At 44.0% G+C, this 25,030-nt stretch overlaps 1 protein-coding gene across 1 annotated transcript in view; it reads left to right on the plus strand.

The window, feature by feature from the left end:
- Window positions 1–14,780: 14,780 nt before the first annotated feature.
- Acoxl (acyl-CoA oxidase like) overlaps window positions 14,781–25,030 on the plus strand; it is a 203,921-nt gene continuing 193,671 nt past the window's right edge. Inside the window, exon 1 of the mRNA XM_077792061.1 lies at window positions 14,781–14,905. Coding sequence (XP_077648187.1) covers window positions 14,781–14,905 — 125 coding nt within the window. The remainder of the gene's footprint in view (window positions 14,906–25,030) is intronic.

Here is a 25,030-nt window from a genome sequence, read left to right on the forward strand (position 1 = left end):
GAATTCTGCTGTGAAGCAATCTAGTCTTGGGTGTTTCTTTGTTGAAAAGTTTTTAAAAATTATTGATTGAATCCTTTTACTTGTAAGTTTATTCAGATTGTTTTTTTTTTTTCTTGAGTCAGCCTTGCTATTTGGTTTCTAGGCATTTGTCCATTTTATCCATGTGACCGATCTTGTTGGTGTATAGTTGTTCAGAGAGCTCTCTTATGATCCTTCTAATTTCACTAGAGATGGTAGTAACACCTCCACTTTCATTCCTGATTCCCTGCACCCACTTTTTCAGACTTGTTAAAAGTTCGTCTCTTTTTTTGAGCTTTTCAAAGATTTACCTTTTGATTTTACTGATTCTCTCTACTGTTTTTCTGTCCTCTGCTCTAGTCTGTTTGCCCTTCTGCCTGCTTTGGGTTTAGTTGCTTTCTTTTTCTAGTCCCTTGAAATTGGAGGCTGGTCACTGACCTGAGATCTTTCTTTTAACGTAGGCAGTTACAGTGCATTTTCCTCCGCCCGATGTTTTCGCTACAGTTCACGGTTTTTGGTGTGTTGTTTTATTTCTCAAAGTATCATCTAATTTTTCTTATTATTTCTTTTTTACCCATTAGTTGTTTAAGAGTGTGCTGTTTAATTTCTACATACTTGTGAATTTTCTAAAATTCCTCTGTTACTGATTTCTAACTTTATTACATTGTTTTGGAGAATACACCTGGCATAATTTCATTTGTTTTACTTTACTGAGGCTTATTTTTTAAATATTTATTTTTTATCTTTAGGTGGACACAGTATCTTTATTTTATTTTTATGTGGTGCTGAGGATCTAACCCAGTGCCTCATGCATGCTAGGTGAGTGCTCTACCACTGAGCCACATCCCCAGCCCCACTGAGGCTCATTTTGTGGACCACCTGTGGTCTATCCTGGAGAATTTTCCATGAGCCACTTAAAAACAACATTGATTTGGCTGCTGTTTGGTATAATGTTCTACATATGTCTATTAAGTCTAGTTTCAAGGGTTCTTCAAGTTTCTACATCCTTGTTTGTCTTTTAAAAAAATATATTTATTTTTTAGTTGTAGTTGGATACAATACCTTTATTTTGTTTACTTATTTTTATGTGGTACTGAGAATCGAACCCAGGGCCTTGCACATGTTAGGCGAGTGCTCTACCGATGAGCCATAACCCCAGCCCCCTTGTTTGTCTTTTATTGAGTTGTGCCATCCATTATTGACAGCAGAGCATTGAATTTCCCAACTATTCTTGTTGAGCTGTCCCGGCTGTGGGCTGGAGGCCTCAGTTCCTCCCCACATGGACCACTGCCCCAGGATTCTTGCATGTCCTCATGGCAGGTGGCTTTCCCCAGAGTGAGGGATCCAAAAGAGCATGGCAGAAGCCTCAATCTGTTAGTTTTCCTTCATATCTTTTGGATCTCTGTTACCAGGCACATACATTATATATTCTTCATGAATTGATCCTGTTGTGAATGCATAATGTCCTCCCTATGCGTTGTAACGATTTTTGTCTTATAGTCTGTTTTGTCTGACGTTAGTAGCCACCCATTCTCTTTGGGTAAATGTTTCAGGGAATATCTTTTTCCATCTCTCTAATTTCAACTTATTTGTGACTTTAAAACTAAAGTGAGTCTTTTATAGATAGTACCTGACTGGGGGATGTTTATCTATTCTGCCAATATCTGTCTTTAATTGGAGAGTTTAATCTATTTACATTTAATGCAGTTACTAATAATTCTGCATTTTTATAAGTGTCTTGTATCATTTTATTCCTCAATTCCTCCATTACTCCCTTCTTTTGTGTTAGTTTTTTTCTTGGATACCATTTTGATTGCCTTCTCATTTCCTCTGATGATTATAATTAACATAATCAAAAAATTTTTGAATTTAATTTTACTCATTAATTTCTTTTTGAGACAAGGCCTTTCTATGTTGCCCAAGCTGGTCTTGAACTCAGAGGCTCAAATGATCCTCCAACTTCAGCCTCCTGAGTAGCAGATGTGCTCCATCACTCCCAGCTAGTTAGCATCCTTTAGAACAATTTAGCTCAAACCAATGCCAACTTATTCTCAATAATATACAAAAAATATTGCTCCTATGTATTTCTGTCTCCTCTTATTTTATTTCTCTGGGAGGAAGTGGAATTAGGTTGTTTTCCTTTTTGGATGTCTCCAAAACATCAGTGATCAGCATCAGCATATATGTCATTGTTATTATGAGGCATAGAATTGGAAAGAGACTTAATAGACTCAGAGAGTTAAAGGTTTCTATGATGGTTTTCTCAGATCAGCAAAGCTAGAGTGAGGTAGTCAAGCTATTCAATAGCTCATATCTAGGATTTTGCTCAACTCCAAGTAATTAGAAATTTTATTGTTAAAATTAGGTGTGTTCTGGGGTTCCATATCTATTCACTGGTTTAGTAATTCATTAGAAGAAGTCACATGACTCACTTATAAAATTATATAATTATAAAATTATACTTACAGCAAAGTGTATTGCAAAGGATTCAGTGCCAGAATGGTAGATAAAACATACTCATGGGTGAAGACTGAAGAACTCAGGCAAAGGCTTTCTTCCCTCTGCACAGGTTATACAAACATTTTTTTTTTCCAGATTTGAAATGACAGAGACACATGAAAAATGTCTCTTCCCAGGGAAGCTTACTTGAGTTCTTAAACAGAGCTGATCACCTGGACATATCCCTGGTACATATTTGCTCTGTGACCCATGCCATAGACCTCAAACCAGGCAGTGGGTACATAAAATAAAGGCCATGTTAACTAAAAATGATCCTGATTATCTACTACACCTTGCCTTAGTGCTCTGGGCACACAGGATAATGCAGCTTGTGAACATGCCAAGGGTTACCTCTTAGATCTTGACTCCAGACATCCTCAAAGAAAAACTAGGAGTGCGTGAAAGGGGCCTTACTGCATTAGCATTTTCCTTATGAGATGTTACCATACAAATAGAAGATTGGGTGCTTGCTTTAAGTAAGTTCACGATTGTGCAGAATTTATGAGTGCCGTAGAGGAAGAGTGTACAAATATGACTAAACAAATATTCCTCAAGACCAAGAACACTGAAATGGAGTCATCTATGCACATACGTAGGTTTAGCCATTGAATTTCCCAGGCATCAAACAACTCATGCCAGCTGTTCATTACCAATATTACAGATTCCTTCGTGGTAGCAAAGCTGAGCTTTCTACCCACTGCTTGCCTTTTGGGGAGAGTTAAATGAGTGGGAAGGCAAAGAAGAACCCAGACTCCAAAGGAAATCTCCTGAGGTTGAGTGGTACAGGACAGTGATGGCAGTGGTACAGGACAGGTCCACTCTGAAGCTCCTTTGGCACTTTCCTGCATCTCTAGCTTGAACCAGGTGCAGCTGGTTCAAGACAAGCACAGCTGCACATGCCAGGCACATGCCATCTCTGCCTCCCTGTCAACAACACTGCCCTCATGCCTGGGCCACATGCCTCACTCAGGGGAAAGCCACCTCTCTGTTCTTCAGGGGCAGTGCTGCTGTGACTGTTCTCCCATCCACTCTGAGAGCTGGGCTGGGTCCATCACAGGGTCCCTGCATCCGGCCTCTGCTGGATGGCAAGAACAAATCTGTCACGAGGAGTCTGTCTCTACCACCTTGCCTCTCTCTCCAAGAATCCATGCAGTACCTGAGATGGTTTATGTCCCCTCCCCCACCCTGGAAGCATCATGCTTGAGAGACCCTCACTTCAATTTTTAAGATAGGAAAGCAGAACTTTAGGGAGCTTAAGTGTCTTGACTCCAGCCATAGCCATGAACTGTGAATGTAGGCAGCCTCCTCAGGAGCTCCCTTAACTCAGATCTAGTGGGGCCTGGACACACATCCTTTTGAAAGCCTCTGCTTGATTTTCTTTGGGCTGGGTCTGCTATCTCCCCAGCAAAATCAACCAGTTCCTCAGCCTCATGTCTTGGAGTAGAGTCCATGGTTCTCCCAGGGGCATTCTCTACCTCTTCAGTGGAGCAAGTTCCCTCTTGGGGAAAAAGGGCCCTTTAACTTGCCTGGTGTGGCAAATGGCTCACTCTGACCACAATATGGTCATAGGACATACTGTGTGCTCTGATACCATTCTACCCAGATGGGGGGAGGTGTTGGTGATATGGTTTCAGGGGTTGGCTGCGATGCTTCCTGTATTTCCCAGCTGTTCTTGTAGCATCACAAGGGAACTGTGGTGGTGGTGGGGGGACTGCTGCCATTGACAGTTCAGATACCCAAAGTAGTTGTCTCCCCAACCCATGCTACACTGCTCAGATTTGCCTACAGGATCTTCAGTGGCTTCATTGCCTCCTGGCCTTGGAACACTCTTGTCTGAAGGACTCCAGACCTTCCTAGGTGGAGGGACTAAAAATCTACCTAGAAAATCAGCTGCACAGAAATGCCGAGAGGAGACATGCCAAGACCGAGTCAGCACTGTGCAGGGCACCTACGTCAGGTCTGGGGCCAGTGAATAGTTCAGTTTGATTATCTGCTTTCGTATTCCCTCCTGCTGCCTCCTGCAGGTGCTGGTGAGACTCTTCCTCCTGGGCTCCCTTGCTCTTGTTCTTTTGTTATTTGGGGTGTAGTTCTTTCTGGAATTCTCTCTCATTTTTTAAAAAAGTTTTTATGTAATTTTATTTGCCTTATTGCTTATGTAAGGGTGCTGAAGTAGGACAGGAGTTGCGACATGGAGAGAGACAGATTTTGTAAGCTTTGAAAAGTGTTTGAGGCCAGGGGCTGGGGCTGGGGCTCAGTGGTAGAGCGCTTGCCTAGCACAAGTGAGGCCCTGGGTTCATCCTCAGCACCACATAAAGATAAATAAATAAAATAAAGGTATTGTGTCCATCCACAACTACAAAAAAGTACTTTAAAAAAAGTGTTTGTATCTTTTATTTGGATTAAAACTTGATATAACATTTGCCCCTGTTCCATCACTTGGCCATCATTAAGTCAACAAATCTCCCGAGAATCTAACACCCAGATTTCTTTATGACTTTTCTGTTTTGTTTTTAACTTAAAAAGCTCTTTTGGGAGGGACTTATTTTGTGTTTTCTCAGTTTTCTGGTCCTTTCTGTTCCAAAGGGGATCTGTGGCAGCCTTTCCCAAGGAGACCCTCCTATAAATCCATTTGACTGACTTCAAGAAGCTGACAAAATTATTTAGCACTGAATCAGTTTTCCTGGAGTGTCCAGCATTATCTAAAGGACCAAGTTTCTATCCTGATTCATACATATTTTCAATGACACTTATAGGTTTTTTTCTTTGAGAAAATTATACTGGAACCATGGGCAGTTTCCCCAAATGTTTTCTTTCTAGATGCATTAAGAGTTGTGAATGCAGTCTACCAAGATTTGCAACCGTATACCTCTACCATGGTACCATTGAACTGTCAGATTAAAATGGCAGGAGGGAAACTTCCTGTCTTCTTGGTGACCATGGGGTGGGGTGCAGGTGAGAAACAGGGAGGCTACGGGCACATGCCCTTTCATTTTGTAGGTGTCCTGGAAGCGGCATGGCTGTGGAGTCACAGGGACCAAGTCTGGACAGTGGCTCTATTTCTCCTCCCCTGTGTGGTCTCAGGAGCACCACAGCCTCCGCAGGCCTGCTTGCTTACTTTTTAAAAAATTCTATACAGTGGTTGTAAGTGGGATGATTTATGCCTGTGTCTGGGATAAAGGGTAAATCAATGATTTATTTGGTTTGATTTGCCTCATCACCAAATCCTAAGACACAACATGCTCATGTCCATTTTCCTGACTTCTGGATGTATAAGGCAGAGCCTCCTCAGAATGAAGTGAGCACCAGTGCATACCAGTGACACTGTAGAGGACACCAGGGCACACCAGTGACACTGTTGCAATGGAAATGAGTTGGCTTGCTGTCTCGACCTACTGGTTATTGGGTTCAAGGGCTCAAATAACAAGAGTCAGATCCTGTGAAATGCACTGTCAGTGCAAATGAGGGGATTGCCAATGGAGGAAATGAGGCACAGATGGCCTTGGAAAAACGTCACCAGGGCTGTGACAGTAGAATGCTTCTACAGAGACTCCAAGTGGTAGAGCATGGGCATCCTCCTAGCATTGTCCAGTTTGTGGAATGAACTGCAGAAAAAAGGAGGGGACTCTTGGTTGACCAAGCATTCTGGTGTGCCCAAGACTGGATGTGGGACTTTCAGTGCTAAAACAAGGATAGGTCCAGGCACCTGGGAACTCCTTGGCCAAAAAGAGGTGGCACTCAGAGGAATAGCAGTGTAAGAGAGATATAAAGGGAGACTATGACCTTTGTCCAGGGGAAGGAGCTGGGGGCATTGTGCTGGGCTTTGCCAGTGGCCGCTTGGTTGAGTGTGGACACTGCTACTTGCCTGTCTAGCTTCTGTCCTATTTCCAGGAAAGCATTTTCAAATCCCTTAGCAGAGCTTCTCCACTTAGGCCTCGTCCCTAAGGCCTTCTCTCTCTCACAACTCTCTCACTTTACCTGTTCCCACTCACTCCTGCAGGAGGGGACGGTGTCAGATTTAGGGCCTAATGGAGAGTGGAAGTTGGTCTCTAAGAGAGGTAAGTGAGGAAGGAGAGTGACCTAGGGATAAGCCCAGCCTCACTCAGGGAAGGTTTCTGGTGAGTGCCTACTGAGCACTGTGCACATTGTCCTAGCATGTGTTCTGTGTGTGCACTATCATGTTCACAGTGGGGAGGATCAGGATCTCACAACACACCTGTGTGTTTCCTAATAAATTACTGCAGTTCTGTTCTAGATACGGTGTCCTTGTAAGTGTACAACCACTACAAGTATACATGGTGGCCTGGATTTTCCTCTTGGATTTGGATTGTGCCAATCTCATGGCTGGGAACATGTTCCTATCCAGTTTTTAAATTTAATCTTTTTTTTTTTTAAGAGAGAGGGAGAATTTTAATATTTATTTCTTTTAGTTATCGGCGGACACAAGATCTTTGTTTGTATGTGGTGCTGAGGATCGAACCTGGGCCGCACGCATGCCAGGCGAGCACGCTACCACTTGAGCCACATCCCCAGCCCATCAGTTTTTAAATTTAAAAAATAATTTATTTTTTATTTGTCAATGGATCTTTTCTTTTATTTATTTATATGTGGTGCTGAGGATGGAACCCAGGGCCTCACACATGCCAGGCAAGTGGTCTACCACTGAACTACAACCCCAGCCTCTCCTACTCACTTTTTGCTTGGTTAAATTTTAACCTTTATACCTCAGTGTCCCCAAATTTGGATCAGATGGACTAACCCTCATATATTCATATTCACATGGGGCTTCTACAACCAGACCCACAAATAGAAGTTAAACATAAAACCAGAGAGGCTGCAATAAGGAAAATATCCATATAGACAGGAAGTATACTTTAAACCAAGGATTGATGAACCGTTTTTTTAAAAAAAAAACCCAGATAGAAAATATTTTGGGTCTGTGGGCCACATGGAATCTGTTGCAAGCACTCAGCTCAGCTGTTGTGGCATGAAAAGCTGCCATAGACTGTGTGAATGTATGGGCATAGCTATGTGCCAATAAAACTTTATTTATAAAAATAAGTGATGGGCTGAATTCCAGGGATTGTAGCATCAGGACCCTGCTTTAGACTAGGTGTTTCAATGCCAGATACAAAGATCATGTGGGGAAAATTGTTTAAAACACATGCCCAGGCCTTATTCCTCAGGAATTCTGGTGCAGAAGACTGGTATGGAGACTGAGAAGAGACAGTGGTAAAATAAGTTTAAGTATTATAGAAATGTTTAAGTATTATAAGTTTAAGTATTATAGAAATAAAAAAGTAGATTAATATAATTAGCACCTGTCCTACCGTTACCTGTTTCAAAGCTATCAATGTTCTGCTGCTTTTGACTCATTGTTTCCTCCCTACTAGCTGCTCCCCTCCCCCGGGAAGTGCTAGGGAGGGAGTCCAGGGCTGGCACACGCTGGGCAGGTAGGTGCTCTACTCCCGAGCCACACCCTTTGCTGCTTTTGTGTTTTCAATCAGTATTTTAAAGCAAGTCTCAGACATCATATCATGTCACCTGAAACACTTACAGATGTGCAGAGGACTAAAGTGGATGGGAGAACAATGCCATATGATAGCAAAAGAGTAACAGTTCCCAAGTCTCTTCTTATACCTGTTTGTGTGAAATTTTCCTCAGTTGTTTCAAATTTTTACAGTTGGGGAAAAAAATCAAGTTTTGCAGTTGGTAAAAGCTGGATGCTTCTTATGTAACGTGGTCTGTGCATCAGTTCAATGGGTCTTTTGAATCTTTGCTGTTAATATTTTCACTGTAAAAATTCTCCCTCCTGGGCTGGGTTGAATCTCAGTGGTAGAGTGCTTGCCTAGCATGTGGGAGGCATTGGATTCAAATCAATCCTCATTACCAAATAAAAAAATAAATAAAGATTTGTGTCCATTTACAACTAAAAATATTTTTTAAAAATTCTCTTTCCTTTTCCTTATGCCCATTTTGTTGTTGTTGAAATACTTGACCATTTGCTATGCATTTTTAGCTTTTAGCTAATTTCATCTTTATGGGATCTCTTAACATGTCTTTTTTCCCTTGTATTTCTTAAAAAATATATATATATATATATATATATATATATAAATATATATATATTTGTAGTTGGACCCAATCTCTTTATTTTATCTATTTGTTCTTATGTGGTGCTGAGGATTGAACCCAGGGCCTCTCACATGCTAGGTGAGTGCTCTACTGCTGAGCCACAACACTGGTCCCTCCCTTGTATTTCTGATATATCATTTGCCTGACCTAGAGGCTTGATTAGATTTGTGTTCAACTTTTTCCCCCTCAGAAAAGTTAAATAGGTGGAGTCCTGTGCTTTCCATTGTGTCACCACAGGAGCCAGAGTGTCTGGTTTTGTCATGGCTAGGGGGCTTGGTGTTAGGTTACCATATACTTGCCAACCTGTCATTAGCCAGTGTTAGTAGCCCTGATGACCACTACCTACCCACCTCCATCATCTCCTGGAATTTGCCAGATAATGATTTCAAAAGTTTTATTCTTTCACACTTATTTACCGAAATATATTCATAAAATATACATCACATATTCCAGGTGAGAATTGTGACAGATGGGAAAGGGCTGCTCTGCTGTGTCAGAATGATCTGGTTGACCCAGGTCTCTGGCCTCATGTTTCTATGGGCTGAAGAATTTTGTAAGCTATCTTCAATTTCGTGTGTGTGTGAGTGTGTGTGTGTGTGTGTGTGATTTAAATCCTTTCTTAAGCTGCTTATGTTTTTCTTGTTGCTCATATTGGGCATTTTGGCTGGTGAAGGACTCCTGTGTCCCTTTGACAAAACTTCCAGGATGACATCCTTGCTTTATGGCACTGCAGAGACACTCAAGTTTCATCTCAGACATTCCTGCCTTGCCCTGGAATCAGCCTTTCTCCAGGAGCTCTGGTTCCCCTAGTAGGGAATGGTATTTAGAGATCTGAATCTGGGTGCTGGTTGCTCACTGCTGTGGGGTAGGTATTGCTTCTGAATTTTTTTCATGAGCAGAAGTAGCTCATGCAAGTCAGTGAAAAACAAACAGTGAAGTCATATTATTTCCAACTCAAATTTAAGATAAATCCAGAACTGGGTGGACTTTCTCTGTGGAGTCAGGACCAGAACCATCACAGTTCACAGCCTAATTGTTTCCAAGAACGGAATGCATGGGAACCCTTGATGCCAGCCTGCCTGCTGGGAACTTTAAGGAGCATAAGCATGTATTCCCAGCAGGAGGCCACTTGTGCCTGTGGGCCTCATGGAGGCCAGAGTGAGTCCATCAGAGTCCACTTGTGGGAAGGCTCTCATCCTGGGGAGAAGAAGAGGCTGTTGTATCAGGGGTGATCTCATAATGAAGCCATGGCTGTTTGGAGGTGAGCTCATTCCTGAGGACAACATGGTGTCTGTTTCAGGAATCTGTCCCTTCCCTCTCCCGGAATTCCTGTCTAGCACTTGGCATAAGTGAGAACAGTAAGTAAAAGGCTTACTTACATAAAAACACTGGGGAAGACATTGCAAATGTTGTCCCTTGTGATGACATGAAGGAAAGCTGTGTTTTCTGGTTCTTTTCCCCACCCAGTACCTTCTATCCCAGCCCAGGGCTGCATGTGGGGTGGGGAGGTGCAGAGGTGCTCATGATCTATAGGAAAAGCCCCTCAAGGTTCCTGGAGAAGAAGGATGGAAGGGCTTGGTCAGGGGCTAAGCTCTGCATAGGCAGGGGCCAGGTAAATCTGAGTAGTAAAATATCTTTACTAGAACTCCAGAAGTACTCTAGCTGGGCAGTATTGGGAATTAGGCAGACATTACGATATCCACATTTTTCTCTCTTCAAACCTCAGTGCAGTGGCCAGATGACCCATAAGATGCCACACTCTCATCTGAAAAGAAGGACTAGTTGGACAAGCCCCAGGGGTCGGAACTCTTAACATTTTTTTAGTTGTAGTTGGACACAATATCTTTATTTATTTATTTTTATGTGGTGCTGACGATCAAACCTAGCACTCTCACATGGTAGGCGAGTGCTATACAGCTGAGCCACAACCCCAGCCCCCAACTCTTAACATTGTATGGCTCCATGACCTCTACAAATCATACTGAAGTGCCCCTGGGAACAGGCTACTTCTGACCACAGAACCCTGAGTCCTAAAGGTAGTGTGTAGTGTTTGTGCCCTAGGCCTCCATAAGAGCAGCATCCAGAACGTTTACTGAGGCCCCTCAGGTTAGAGCAGTATGACATAGGGCATGACTTTGAGTTGCGTGAGCCCTGGATAGGGTGCTTGGGAGGTCACCAAGAGCTGTGTGCTCTTGGGCAAGTCAGTCAGCATTCCTGGTCGTTCATCTATGGGTGCAGCTTAAAAGAAACCTGCCCACCAGATACACATCAAGACCCACTTAGCTGCTACATGAAGGCTCCTCTGTAAATGCCCAGCTGAGGGCCCTGCCTTGCCTCAAGGCCCAGAAGCACCAAAGAGCAAAGCCCAAGGCAGCATTATGGCCTCAGGCTTGTACTATCAGGCAGCCCCTAGGGATATCATCCAGATATCAGCCTCTGTGGATGAGTCCATCCTCAGCACAAGCCCACTGACTTCCTTTGTTCCTGGGTTCTTACTTCCACCTTTCTCCCCAGGTCTTCCCCAGAATTTTTCACGGAGGATCTCGGAGCCTGGCCAAGGGAAGCAGGCACATCTGCCTGTTGTCCTTTGACCGCTCATATGCTACTGACCGCCTAGAAGGAGAATTATTAGCAGAATGCTTTTTTGGATATTGCTGTGTAGAGCAGCTGGGTGGGTGGTGGAGTGGGCAACACTTCCCACCAGACTCACCAGCCATAGCAGGGTAGCCATGTCCTCATATAGTTGCTTGGGACACTCCTCTCCTCCAGCAGCTGGCTGATTAGTGCAGTACCCGACCTACACTGAGTCAATGAAAGTCAAATTATCACAATTGGAGATGAGGAAGAAACAAAAGTATTTCTGATGTCGAAAGCTGAGGAATGTGGGGCTGGGAAACTGTGAGCCTCTAGTATCTATCTGCTGGGGACTTAGGTCTCCCCAGAGACCAGCCTGATTTAGGGGAGGGGGGACAAGAGAGGGAGAGAGATCCAGAGATGGAGAGTGAGACTGATAGAGTTGAGGCTCCTGTCTCAGTGTGACCTTCTGACCTTCCCCAAGTATGATGTCCAAGTTTTTCTGGAGTTTTATGAGCCAATATATTTTCATCTTGCTGAAGAGAATTCAAATTGCTTTATAACTGAGAAAGTTCTGGTTAATATATTAGTTTAGAGAAGCCATATTTGATTTTTCCTCTCTCTCCATATACACTTGTGTACACATGTGCATCCCCCCCTCACTTTTCTTCTGACTCCTTTAGAGAAATTTACCCTGTTACCCCTTAACACTTCAATTTGCTCCTAAAAACAATAACATTCATTTAAAGACCCATAGTACAATGATCAAAATCAAAAACCAACACTGGCTCAAGTGATATTATGTAATCCATCTTGTTTAAATTTCACCAATTGTTCTAACAGTGTAGGACTCCACTATGCAGCAGGATTGAGAATCAGAGTCTGAACCAATGTCTCAGCCCTGGCTACCCAATAGAATCACTGGGGATGAAGAAGAACTTTTAAAAAAATTCAGATGTCTAGGACCTATCTCTAGAAATTAGATTTACTGGTTGGGGTATATGGGTTTTGCCACTTACTGAGCATTAAAAAAAAAAAAAATCGCAGGCTACTCTGATGCATGGTTGATGTAGAAACAAACCCAAGTTCTAAGCCAATTATGTTTTTTTTTCTTCCCTTGTTGGTCAGTGATTAATTTGAGGTGGGTATACTAGGTTGAATAGTGTTACCGAAAAAAGTTAACATCCACGTAGAATTTCAGAATGTGGCCTAAAAATTTGGAAATACGGTTTTGCAGATGTAATTAACTTGAGGTTGGACTGGTGTACATCTTAGAAGAAGGAGACTTAAAGACACACAGACCGCAGGGACGAGGGCCTGTGAAGATGGAGACAGAGATCAGAGAGATGAGCTAACGCCAAGGAATGGCCAAGATTGCCAGGAGCCACCAGAATCTGGGCAGAGGTGAGAAGGTTCTTCCCTGGAATCAAAGCACTGCTGACACTTTCTTTTCAGACTTCTGGCCTCCATGTCCATGAGAGAATAGATTTCTGCCGTTTACCGCAACTGGTTTGTGCTCATTTGTATGGAAACCCTACAAAACTAACCCAGTGGCCATGGGAACTAGATAAGCCAAGGCAACCCAAGGATTTCTACTGGATCATTTATTTGACCACTTTTCCTTGCTATTATTATTACAAAACATTCACAGGACAGGTGGTAGTCTTAGGGCACACTGATTCTTCTAGTATCTTCTGGATAGGCCAGAATAAGTTTCTTGCTTCGGGGTGCCCTTTATCAGCTAGTGGGGGATCTGACCCATTCTCTTGTACTTTGATGTAGCAGCCTGTGATCCTCCAGATGGGGGTTGCTCAGATAGACAGGGCCTGGGAGTGAAGAGGTGGCTTGCTGGGCATCCCTGAAGTCCATCAACAAGGGTTGATGTCAGACATTTGATTCTATTCTTACCACAGGGGCAAGTGTGTAGAGTTTGAGAGTCTTGAGGTTTTTGTTTTTTTTTAATATTTTTTAGTTGTAGATGGACACAATACCTTTATTTACTTCTCTTTATATGGTGCTGAAGATCCAACCCAGGGCCTCACACATACTAAGCAGCTCTATCCTTGAACCCACAACCCCAGCCCCAGGGTCTTGAGTTTTAATTGGTCTTTATTGCCACAAATATGCTTCTGAGGTTTAATCTTTGTTGCTAGTAGTTGGGAAACAGTTGCCTCTTCCAATTCTGAAAATCCCTGCACTTTCCATTCCTGCTTGCAAACTGACGATGTCTCTTCTAAGCTGGTGACAAAGCTTATAATGCCTTGTCAGACACAGCCAATGGCAATATTCACCTTGTGCTTTCAGTGTCTCCTGGAGCCATGAGCTCTTTAGCCATGAGTGGTGACAGTTTTGTTAAATGTCAAATATAATATGAAGCTCCTTCCATCCCAGGTTCAAAGCCAGTGTTTTGGAACCTGGGAATGTGTTGGTTTATATGGCAAAAGTGATGTTGCTGCTCTTAAGGACGTTGAGACAGGAAGGCTATCTTGGATTACCTGGGTGGGACCAATGTAAATGGGTCCTTATCAGAGGGAGGCAGGAAGATCAGAGTCAAAAGAAGATGGACCATGCAGGCAAAGGTTGAATTGATGCATATTAAAGACAAGAAGGGTCCTGGAGCCAAGAATGCAGACAGCCTCTAGAAGCTGGAGAAGACATGGAAACTGATTTCCCTGTGAAGCTCCCAGAGGGTGACCAGCCCTGCTAACACCTTGATTTGAATAGCCTTGGAAGACCCATTTTGAACTTCTGGCCTCCAGAACTGCCAGAGAATATACTTGTGTTGTCTGAAGGAAATTGGTTTGTGGTAATTTGTTACAGCAGCCAAAGCAAACTCATACAGATGGCATCCCCTAACCTAAGGACAGCAGATCACACCCACAGTGGTCATCTGGCCAGCAAACTAGTGTTTAGAAAAAGGGGAACAGCTAATGTTTCCTGTGTATTTAAATGCAGAGTCAATAAAGCATATGAGAGTCAGAAGATAGGAAGGAACGTTTTCCACTTAAGTTAGAACTTATTTGTCACTGGCCATGAGAACGACAGAAAGGGAGGTTTCTGGGAGAGGAGGTGAGCATTCCAGTTGCAGTTCCCAGCTCCTGGATGGTGGTCCTGTTGGCTTGGGTCCCCTCCTAATCATGGAAACATAATACCTGGCTGGTGGTGGCAGGGATTGGAGCCACGGTGCAGCTGAGCTGGGCCCAGAGCCATGGATCTTGGGAGCCATTCATTGGGGGAGATGGCTCAGACCAGCACCCCTCCTAAGACTCACATATTGTTTCTTGTGACCTACAAATCTGAAGGGACAACTGACCAGCCCAGCACAAGGGAATAGAGAGCAATGCAGGAGCACCTAGGAAAGTTCTTTGTTTTGCACCCAAGGAGGGGCTCCATGCAGGGCGATTCGGGGGAGGGAGGGAGCAGTCGGGTGAGCGGGTGAGCAGGGAGAGGACAAGTGCGCGGCGGAGAGGGGCCTGGTGAGGTGAGACGCAGAGGGCGTGCCCTCCAGTTCCCACACCCGGGAGCTCCTAGGAAGCCCCGAGCCAGAAGCCAGCGGGATGGAGCCGGCACAGGACCTGGGACTCGGGGACTCCTCTTTGAACCGCTACCTGGATGGCGAGTTCTGGAGCCTCAAGAACGAGCTGCGCAGGCTTCTGGGCGGCTGCCCGCTCTTCCGGCACAGGTACTGCCCGTGATCGCAGCCCCTGTCAGCGCCCTGTCCCCTCAGTCCCCAGGGCGTCCCTTCAGTCCCCAGGGCGTCCCAGTGGGAAGTTCCGCGCGAGGGCGGCGTGAAGTGTGCCTGTGAGGAGAGACAGACCTGATCGTCACCTCTGCAGATGAGGGGCTTCCCTTCCCCACGTGTCAGGGAAGAGTGGGGGCGAAAGGGGGCGCCGCGCGCCACAGTGACGGGCGCTCCGCTGAGTGGAGGGAAGGATTGGCCTAAAGGATTCTAAACCTGCTTCTGAGTCCCCACCCCGCGTGTCCTACCCCTGGTGAGCACAGGGGTAAGAAAAGGAGATGGTGTGGGCCGCAGGGATGGACTGACCCTGCCAGGGCGTGCCTCGGGTCAAGGGCTGAGGACTCCCAGTGCCCCCTGGAGTACTGTGAGCAGAGTGGGCAGCTGGACAGCAGCAGGTGTACTCTGGTTATAAGGTTAGGTTCTACAATGTCATTTGATGCCACCGCAGCCCCCAGAGGTGGGCAGGAAGTTTGGTGCAATTCATTTTGGGTGGAGAAAATGGCTCAGTTACTGGCAAGTTCTGGTCTGGACCAGAACTGGGCACTGCCTCCTGTGGGCTCTATTTTCTCCTGAGTCCTATAGGGCGAGGGGGCTGGCTCCTTTCAGGGGTCTGAAAAGACCAGCTAGAGCCATTTAAGAGTTTTAGCATAACAAATGGCACTATGAAGGTGAAGAGTGAAACTAGGGGTCCAAATGGAGTGAATTATATTCCACGCATGTAGGAATATGTGAAATGCACGCTACTGGGCAGCTCTAACTGACCCAAACTGGACAGGTCGCTGTGTTGGCTGAGTGGCTCATGGCTAGTTAGCCCATGTACAGGTTCTCTCTTAAGTGAAAGGGTAAAGTTTCTAAGCTGGAAAGCTTGAATTAAAATGTAAAAGATTAGGTATTATTAAGTTCCTCTGTTACACCCAGAACCTGAAATTCCTGAGATAGTTAAAACAAAGCCCTACTGGCCATTTAGCCTAGGGCCCTGTGCAGTTTGTCACAGGGCCCGAACCAATCTGTTTGAATGTGTACCCTGCTTAGGAGTAACCAATCACCCCCGCCAGACCTGTTCCCGCCAATGAATGTGCTAATCACGTCTCAGAGTTGTTGTTCAATTTTCCCAAGCCTCATGATGATTTGTTCTGATGTATGCAAAGTCCTCCCCCGACCCTCCCTCCCCAAAAAGTGTACTTAAGCTCTGCTTGACCTCTGCTCTGGGCTCTGGGCTGCTCTCCTTTCCTGAGTAAGCCTTGAGCCTCAGCGCGCTGAATTAGGATCCTCTTCAGTAAACTCCCTCCTGCCCATTGCATGAAGCTGGTCTCTTGTGGTCTCTTTCTCCAATGATTCGCCTGATCCTTACATAAGAAAGTGCTGGGCTGAGAGGGAAGGAGATGGCTTTAGTACAAGTCAACGTGTCCCTGGAGAGGAATATGTGTTCCTGCATGAGGGTCACCCAGAAGGGAGGTGGGAGTTTCAGGGAGTTGAAAGTGGGAGGTGTGGGGTGAGTATGTCCTTGAGGGTCTCCCCACACAGTTTTTTTTTTTTTTTTCAGAGTAGAAATTAGAAGTTTATTAAAGGACAGCAGAAAAGACTTCTCCCTGAGGAAGAAGGAGACCCAAGAGGTGGAATCCATGGAAGTGCGGTTGTTTCCCCTTTTTATAGTTTTGGTGATGGAATGTAGGTGGGAAGGGTTAGGACACAGGTGGGCCAAATGGGCAGGAAGGACTTTTGGGATGGGCTTATCACTTCTCTGGGATGGGCTATCTCCAAATCTGTTGGAGGCTGTTCATTAACATTTCTTTGAGGTGGACTTTGGCCTAGGGCCTTTCTGGGACTTCATTAACATTCCATGAGTTGTCCTGTTTTCCCTGAGTCATTCTCAGCATGGCCTCCATTTTAGATTTCACTCGGTATTAGACCCGATTTACCTAACTATACTGACTACCTAACTTTAAATCTGGCTTCATTCCCCCCTCTAATTTGGGAACTCCTTACTGCTGTAAGGAAGGGGGGCGAAGAAGATCTTTCTGGCTTCTTAAGGCTGAAAAGGGACAATGTGTGGGGCAAGCAGTTTGGAGTCCCCTTTAAAAATTGGGTCTATCGAGTGGTCCATGATAGGCTCTTGCCCTCTTCCATAAATAAGTAAACTGGAGGCTACAAAAGAGATTCTCAGACAGGAGGTTATGTGGCCTAGAGTTGCAGAGCTCTTTGGAGAAGTCCCCTATTCCCTGATTCAGACTGACTCAGAGGGCAAGAGCCAAATATTGGTTTTCTTGGCCCTTTTGATTTAACTTTAATTTTAAAACTTAATCTTAAACATCTAGCAAATAAGTTAACAGCCTTATATTAAGGGTACTGGGCTTTAGTACCTATCTCTCTATCCTGTAGGTGATGACTTATTATAACTTATTATCTTAAATTAATCCAGGTTGTGTGTTCTTAAATCAGTACCTCTGCAAAACATTAACAGGCAATCTTTAAGCCATTCATAAGAAAACTACAAAACAAAACTAACTAGGGTAAAAACATTTATCTGCCTTAGGTCTTGAAGGGGGAAGGGAGTATGTACTTTGATCGGCCCAAATTTTTCTCTTGATTCTTTTTCCTCAATGAGTCCAAGATTTTTTCTCTTTATGGCAGATATCATAGCTAAGTCTACTTTACACTGTTGGCATAATTTAGGATTTTCTCTTAGAGCAAAGAAAATCTGAACATACAGCACCTCACACCATTTCCTTTTTTGTAAATTTTATCAAACTGTAAAATTGTATTAAAATTGATATTTTCCTCTGGTGGCCAGGTTTCTCCATCAGAGAGTTTGTATTGAGGCCAGGCCAAGAAAATGAGGCGCCTTTTCTTGAGCGTCTGAGGTTCAAATTTATCCCAATTTTTCAATACGCAGGCTAGTGGTCCACCTGGCGTATTGGAGAGAGAGAAGCTCCCGTATGAGTGAGAAGAAAACAGGATTCAGGCGCCCACGCTGCGCCAGAGAAAACTGTTCTCATTAGGGACGTCTCCCTAACCTTGAGCTTCCTAAACGGTCCAGAAAACCCGTCTCTCACCTTGCTTTTGCCAAGGGGTTTCTGGTCCCCTTTAGCAAAGTGCTAGGGTCTCAGTTTGCCCTGTGCCAGAGACCCTGGGAGGATTCAGACTTAAGGGCCTTACTGCTTTCCTCCCGGCCACTAAAAACCCATTGCAAAAGAAAATCGTGTGCTCTTTTGTCGCCTTTGCTCTGTAGACTAGCAGATTACTGGAGGAGTTGATTCTAAAAATGCCTCTCTTAGCAGCTTAAGGAACACAGCTCATTTTAAACATTGGGGCGGTAAAACAGACTAGTAAAAGTTACCTATGCATCTTAGGGAACCTGGGCAGATTTTACTAATTATCCCATGCCTTTCTTAGTCCTACAACCTGAATTGCTAAACATTTCTGACCTGCGAAGGAAGGGAAGCATCCAGGAGGAATGGATGCTGAGTTGGGAGTGTTGCACGGCCCATACGGAGGCAAACGTGATTGGGGCTTTCCCTCAGTGCCATTCATCTACCGATCACCCTAGATACCCCTGGGGACTGTCGGAAGGGGGCTCAAGAGAAAGGAACCTTAAGAATCGTCTGAGAGTAGCCCAGACCAGAATTCCGCAGTTGTTCCAAACTCCTTCCTCCACGCATCGGAGTCAGACCGGGATTCAGGACACTGTGTACTCACGCCAATTGCTCTCCGGGCCCAGACAGAAAAGTTGGAAGCGGCTTTGGCAGAACCCAACATGCCTGCTCTGTATTGAACAGGTGATTGAGAGCTGCCTAGGCCGAGAAACCTCTCACCCAAGTCTTGAAGAGTGGCGGCTGCACTCATTGCGTTTAAGTAGCCGTCGGGTGCCCACCTTACCCTCCAGAAAGAAAGAGAAAGATGCACCTCAAACAGACATGGGGTGCGTACACTTACCTCGGTGTAGAATCTCGGTCTGGGACCTCCAATATGTTACCGCTGTTGACCGGTGACAAGTTCTTTCTTCCCCAATGTTGCAGAATAACACCAAAGAAGCACGCCGAGGCCAGGTCAGAGTAGAGATTAGAAGTTTATTAAGGGACAGCAGAAAAGACTTCTCCTGGAGGAAGAAGGGGACCCAAGAGGTGGAATCCCCCCACACATAGTTTTTAAAGTCATGGTTCTCAAAGTGCGTTGCTAGTTTCCACCGGGTACACAAGACCCTTTAAGAAGGTTCACCAAATTCAAAGTTATTTTTACATGTTACTGGCTTTTTTCAGTTTCATTCTTAAACTATTGTACAGTGGCAGCTTCCAGAGACTACATGATGTATAGTTTTCCAGCAAATTAAACACAGGAGCAGAGACTGACACCCCAACTGCCTCTGTTAAGACAGACATTAAAGGGAAATATATCTTATTTTTGTTTTGCTTTGGAAAATAGTTATTTTCAGACACACTTAATGGACCTATTGTTACTTACAAATGATTTAAATATTTGAAAAACTTTGTAATGATTTCGAAGCTCTTTGGGGACTAAATTTGAAGGGTGTGAAAGCCCTCTCTGCCTATCTGCTTCTACACTCCTTCATGTGTCCCTGGGCTATTGCCTCTTTGCCCTTTCAATGTAAATAACTGCAGTTTAAAATATGGGACAGAAGTCAAAGATCCAAGATACTGATTTTAGCCAAGTAGAAGGCACTTCCTAGTGACCTATACCACCTCAGTGCAGGGACCCAGAGAAAGGCAGCCAGCCCAGCATGCAGAGCCTGGTTGCTGAGTCTGTGTGACCACCACTGGCCACTGGGGGACTTCCCCCTCACTGGGCTTGGCTGCTGGGTGTGGCTCTGTGGTAGAGCACTTGCCTGGCCTGCAGGAGACAGAGGGTTCCATTCCCCCCCGCACCTGAGAATGAGGAGAGTATCTGTCTTGATAGGTCATCATGAGCGTAGACAAGGAACTGTTGAGGAGACACACTGGCTGCATATGATAAGGGAAAAAAAGGAAAAAGGAAAAAGACATCTTGTTACCTTAACAAACACTTTGCCATTCTTTCTATTTCTTGTTTACTCACTTCATGATTTCAGAGTTGTAGTAATAGCATAGACATTTCATATTCTTTTTTCCCCAAATGGTTAAAGATTCTGATATCTATTTGATATCAGAAAAACTTTGTCATGAAAGTTTGAAAGTTTACATTGTACCTCAGGTTCCTCTCCAGATTAGAAGATAGTGATCTTACCTCTGGATGTATTAACGTCCTGCTAATGTAAATGCCCACAGAAGGCCAGAAATAAACTGGACCACTCCCCAGACTAGGGAAGGCCTTCTGTGGTTAGTCCCCCCATACCCCAACAGGCCTTTGAAGGTAAGAGGGTGTTGGGGTGTGGTGTGGCGGTGTGTATATAGTGGAAATCTTGAACAGGGTCAGCCACTCTCAGGACATGAGAGCCCAGGAAACAGTTTCCTTCCCAAAGAAAAGAGGTGGTGAAGTTTCTTTTGCATACCTGCCCTCCTTCCTTCCAGCAAGGGTTTATTCCTAGGTTGCTCCCAGAAACTCTGTGGTCACAGCCAGCACCCCCTCTTGGGATTGTTCTCCCCTTTCTCAAAGATTAGCTTACCCTCACTTTTTTCTGTTAGCGTGTCCCCCAGACTCTGGGACTGTCCCAGCTTGCTGAGGGCCATCCTACCCTATAATGCATACAGTGAGAGTGTTCTATTTGCCCCAACAACAGGAGGATTTTGGATAACTTAAGGCTTGCTATGATTTGGATGTGGTTTCTCTCTCCATGGACTTATGTATTGGAAGCTCAGTCCCTAGCTGAGAGGTGGTGGGGTCTTGAAGAATACTTGAAAAACTTTGTTATGATTTTCAATGGGATAGATATCAATAGATATAACACACCAACTAAAAGCTCTTTGGGGACCTAGTGGGTGGTCACAAGACTGGCCCCTTCCCATTCTCTGATTTCCTTCTTTCCATGGGATCTCTTCTCCCATTGTGACACCATCCACCATGAGATCATCTCCAGACATGAGCAGAAGCCCATGCCAGGCCTTGAGTTCCAGAACTATGAGCCAAATCTCTTTTCTTTTACAAAGTTCCCAGCTTCAGTGATTTCATTATAGTAACAGAAAATGGCCTGATACAATGCTCCCATCAGGATTTGTAGGGAATATGAAAGCCAACATCACAAGATTGGCTTTTTGAAACATTTTTTACCTTTTATGTTGAACAGAAGTTCTCATAAGGCTGGTGAGTGGGCATGCTCGGGTATGGGCATGCTCGGGAAAAGGCATGCTCATATACGGGAGTGGCACACATCCCTCAGTGGAACAACTTAAAGAGCCCCTTTAATGTTTCCCTTCCCTGAGATCTTTCCATGCCCTTCCTCGAGATTCCCCTCCCCTTCTCCTGGCAGCTCCCTCTCCCCTTCTTTCTCCTCATTCCCTTCTCTTTCCTTTCCAAGAGCATTTGAACTTATCTTTTAACTAAACTTTTCCTGTTTAGTTTATTCCTTTAGTCTTATTTATCCATGCAAGTGTTTCATGAACACATTCTCACTATGAAGAGTCAAATAACAGGGAAAATTTGAAAGTTTCCTAAAATGTTCCCTCCTCCAACTCTTTTTTTTTTTTTTGTTCTTGTGGTGGTGGTAAAATACACATAACTTAAAATTTACCATCTTCACCATTTTTAAGGGCACAGTTCAGTGGCATTAAGTACATTCATAGTGCTGGGCAGCCATCACCACCATCTCCAGGACTTCCCAAATAGAAGCTCTGTACCATGAAACAAGGGCTTCCTGTTGCCTCTATCCCAGCCCCTGGCAACCATAATATTACTTTCTTTCTCTCTGAATCTGACCATTCTAGGTCCCTCCTCTCTAGGAATCATACAGAACTTGTCCATTTGTAGAAGGTTTGCTTTACTTTCCATAATGTCCTCAAGTTTCATCCATATTGTAGCATGTCAGAAATCCTCCCTCTTTGGGGCCAAATAATATTCCATTGTGTGTACATGTCTCATTTTGCTTGTGTGTTCATCTATTGGTAGATATTTGGTTCCCAAACCACTTCTAATCCATTTGCATATTTGTAGGAACTTTTTAACTTCTTTTTCTATGAGTTCTGATACACATGTGGACATTATTTTGTTATATTAAACAGGGTCTTACTATGTGTCCTTTCTTCATTGATGTAATGTGTGAACATACCTAATAAATTATACTGAGTTTGTAATGAAAATACCCTTCACCTGCCAGACCCCTCTCTATTTCATTTCCTTTCCTCTTGGGTAACCACTTTAATTCTTTCCTATTAATCCTATGTTCTTTAATTCCATATTCTTAAGTAATTGCTTGGATGGGCACTTTAAAAAATATTTTTGGTGCCAGGACTTGAACCCAGGGTCTCAAGACTACTAAGCACATAGTCAGCTATTAAGCTAAACCCCTGTGCCTGCCTCTTTTTGATTATAAACTGTGTTTCTGTCACAGAAAATGAAGATTTCTCACTATAACTTATTCTCTGAAGATCAGTGTACCGCTATTTTTACTTACATCATACCCAGACTTAGATTGTTATGACCCTATAAATATTATTCCTAGCCAGTCCCTGGTACACCATATTTCATTCCTTTCTGTCATAACTTTATCATTTCTTTCCCTGGAGATAGCCATCATGCCCTTTATCCATTTGCTTAGTTTTCTATACATGCCTCACTTACTGACCCCCACACTAGACACATCTGTCACAATTGCACTCCCCTCAGTGTGGTCCGACCTGTCAGGTAATCCCTGTCCTGCTCCTTCCAGCCCCCTGTGGACTCATGCATCCTGGAGCCCCCCTTCCATGGCCTTCAGTCTGGCCTGGCTGTTTCTGTGTCTTTCACATCGCCTTCCCAACTGCCTTTGCCTCTCCTCTGTTTCCCCAGGCTTTCTCTTTCCTAGTTACTCTTTGGGGAAGATTAGAGATGTCTACAGATTCTTTAACACTACTACTCTTGAGAGGTGTGATTTGTCCCTTCTTCTCGAATAGGTCATGGCTTTGCCAACAGAATGTAGCTAAAGTGAGAGTGCACCAGTTTCCAGGCTCGGATCTGAAGAGACAGATACCTCTCATTTCCTGTTTCTTGAGGCTGTCCCTGAGCCATCATGCTGTGAGGAAGCCCAAGCTGGTTCATCTCTCACTTCCTATCTCTAGAGGTTGGCCCTGAGCTGCCATGCTGTGAGGAAGCCTAAGCTGGTCCTTGTAGACAGGACACATGGAGAGAGGTAAAGAGATGCTAACATTCCCATCTGCTCCAACCCCTCTTATTTTCTGTTCAGGTTCCTCTTAGGAAAAGTAGTAAACTAAAATAACAACTCATTGTTGTTTTAAGCCATTAAGCTTTAAGGTACATTCCTACACAGTCAAAAATAACCAGAACAACTCTCATCAATTAACTTAAGGAGAAAGGTATGCCTAGGAATTTTTTTTTTTTGAGACTTTTGAGATTTTTATGTCTGAAAATGTTTACTATTCAATCAACTGAAAGTTTATCTGGGTATAGGATTCTAGTCTGGAAATAAAATTTCCTTCAGAATTTGAAAGGCATCATGCCATTGCTTTCTAGTATCCAAAATTACTGTTAAAAAATCTGACTCCTCCTGGTCTATGACTTGTAACTATGACATGTTTTTTTTCCCCCTTCCTTCTGGAAGCTTCTTTTTAGCAATGGTATTATGGAATTTCATGAGGAGATGGTTTGACCCCTCTTTCTCTCTTCATTGTGTTGAGCATGCTGTGGTCACTTTCAATAAGAAAACTCATGTTCCTGACCTATCTACATTGTTCTCTTATCTAGGGCTACTTTTACTCAAAGGTTGGGACCCCTGGACTTGTTCTCTAATTTTCTTATCTCCTCTTGCTTATTGTCCATCTCTTTATCTTTCACTCTACTTCCTGGGAGATTTTCTCAACTATATCTTCCAACAACAACAACAACAACAACAACAACAACTCCTCCTCCTCCTCCTCCTCCTCCTCCTCCTCCTCCTCCTCCTCCTCCTCCTCCTCTTCTTCTTCTTCTTCTCTTCTCCTTCTCCTTCTCCTTCTTCCTTTTTTCCCTTAGTATTAGAGATTGAACTCAGGGGCACTCCACCACTGAGCCACATCCCCTACCCTATTTTGTACTTTATTTAGAGACAGGGTCTCACTGAATTGCTTAGCACCTTGTTGTTGCTGAGGCTGGCTTTGAACTCACGAGCCTCCTGCCTCAGTGTGTGGCACCACGCCTGGCTTCCAACTCTTATGTTTTAGTGTCTGCTATCATATTTTTAATTTTCAAAAGTGTTTTTAAAGTTCTTTGTTCCCCTTTTAAATAGCATCTATTCTTGTTTTCTGGTTATAAAGTATCTTTTTTTTTGAAAATAGTTGATGATAATGTTTTAAATTTGTTCTTTTTTTTTTTTTTTTTAAACACATGACCATAGAATGTTCAATGCTAATTTTTGAGGTCTTCCCTCTTATTCTTCACTTTGCCTCTGGTTCCTTTGAGTTCCTTTTCCCTATTGTTCTTTTCCCCTCTGTATTTTGTTGGGGCTTTCATTGAATGTCTAGTCAACATTGAATATTTGTTCATGACTTGAGAAACATGAATAAAATGAGTCCAATGCTGACTGATGGCCACAGACTTTCTTGACACAGAGGAACCTCCTTTGGTGGATCAGGATTAGTGCTTTCTTTTGGACAGGGCTAATTTCTCCAGTGGTGAATCCACTGGTCTCCTGAGAGACTGTGAGTAGATGACAAGGGACAAGCCCTAATCCTGGAGCCTGGGATCTTGGAGATGAGCAAGGGAAAGGATAGTGTGTGGGCTCCTCCATTCATGACTTCAGGCTGGTCAGAAAACTGTGCTCCTTTCTTGAGACACTGGGTTTCTTTTCTGGGCTGTGAGGGAAGCATCTACTCCATGCCTTTCTCTGGCTTGTAGATGGCCGTCACCCTGTCCCCCACCCCTGTGTCTTCATGACATCTTCCTTTGTGCCTATGTGTTCTCACATCTCCCTTTCTAGAAGGATACAGTCACATTGAGTTGGGGCTCACCGTA

This window comes from Urocitellus parryii, chromosome 12 (assembly GCF_045843805.1).
Source record: "Urocitellus parryii isolate mUroPar1 chromosome 12, mUroPar1.hap1, whole genome shotgun sequence".
NCBI lineage: Eukaryota > Metazoa > Chordata > Mammalia > Rodentia > Sciuridae > Urocitellus > Urocitellus parryii.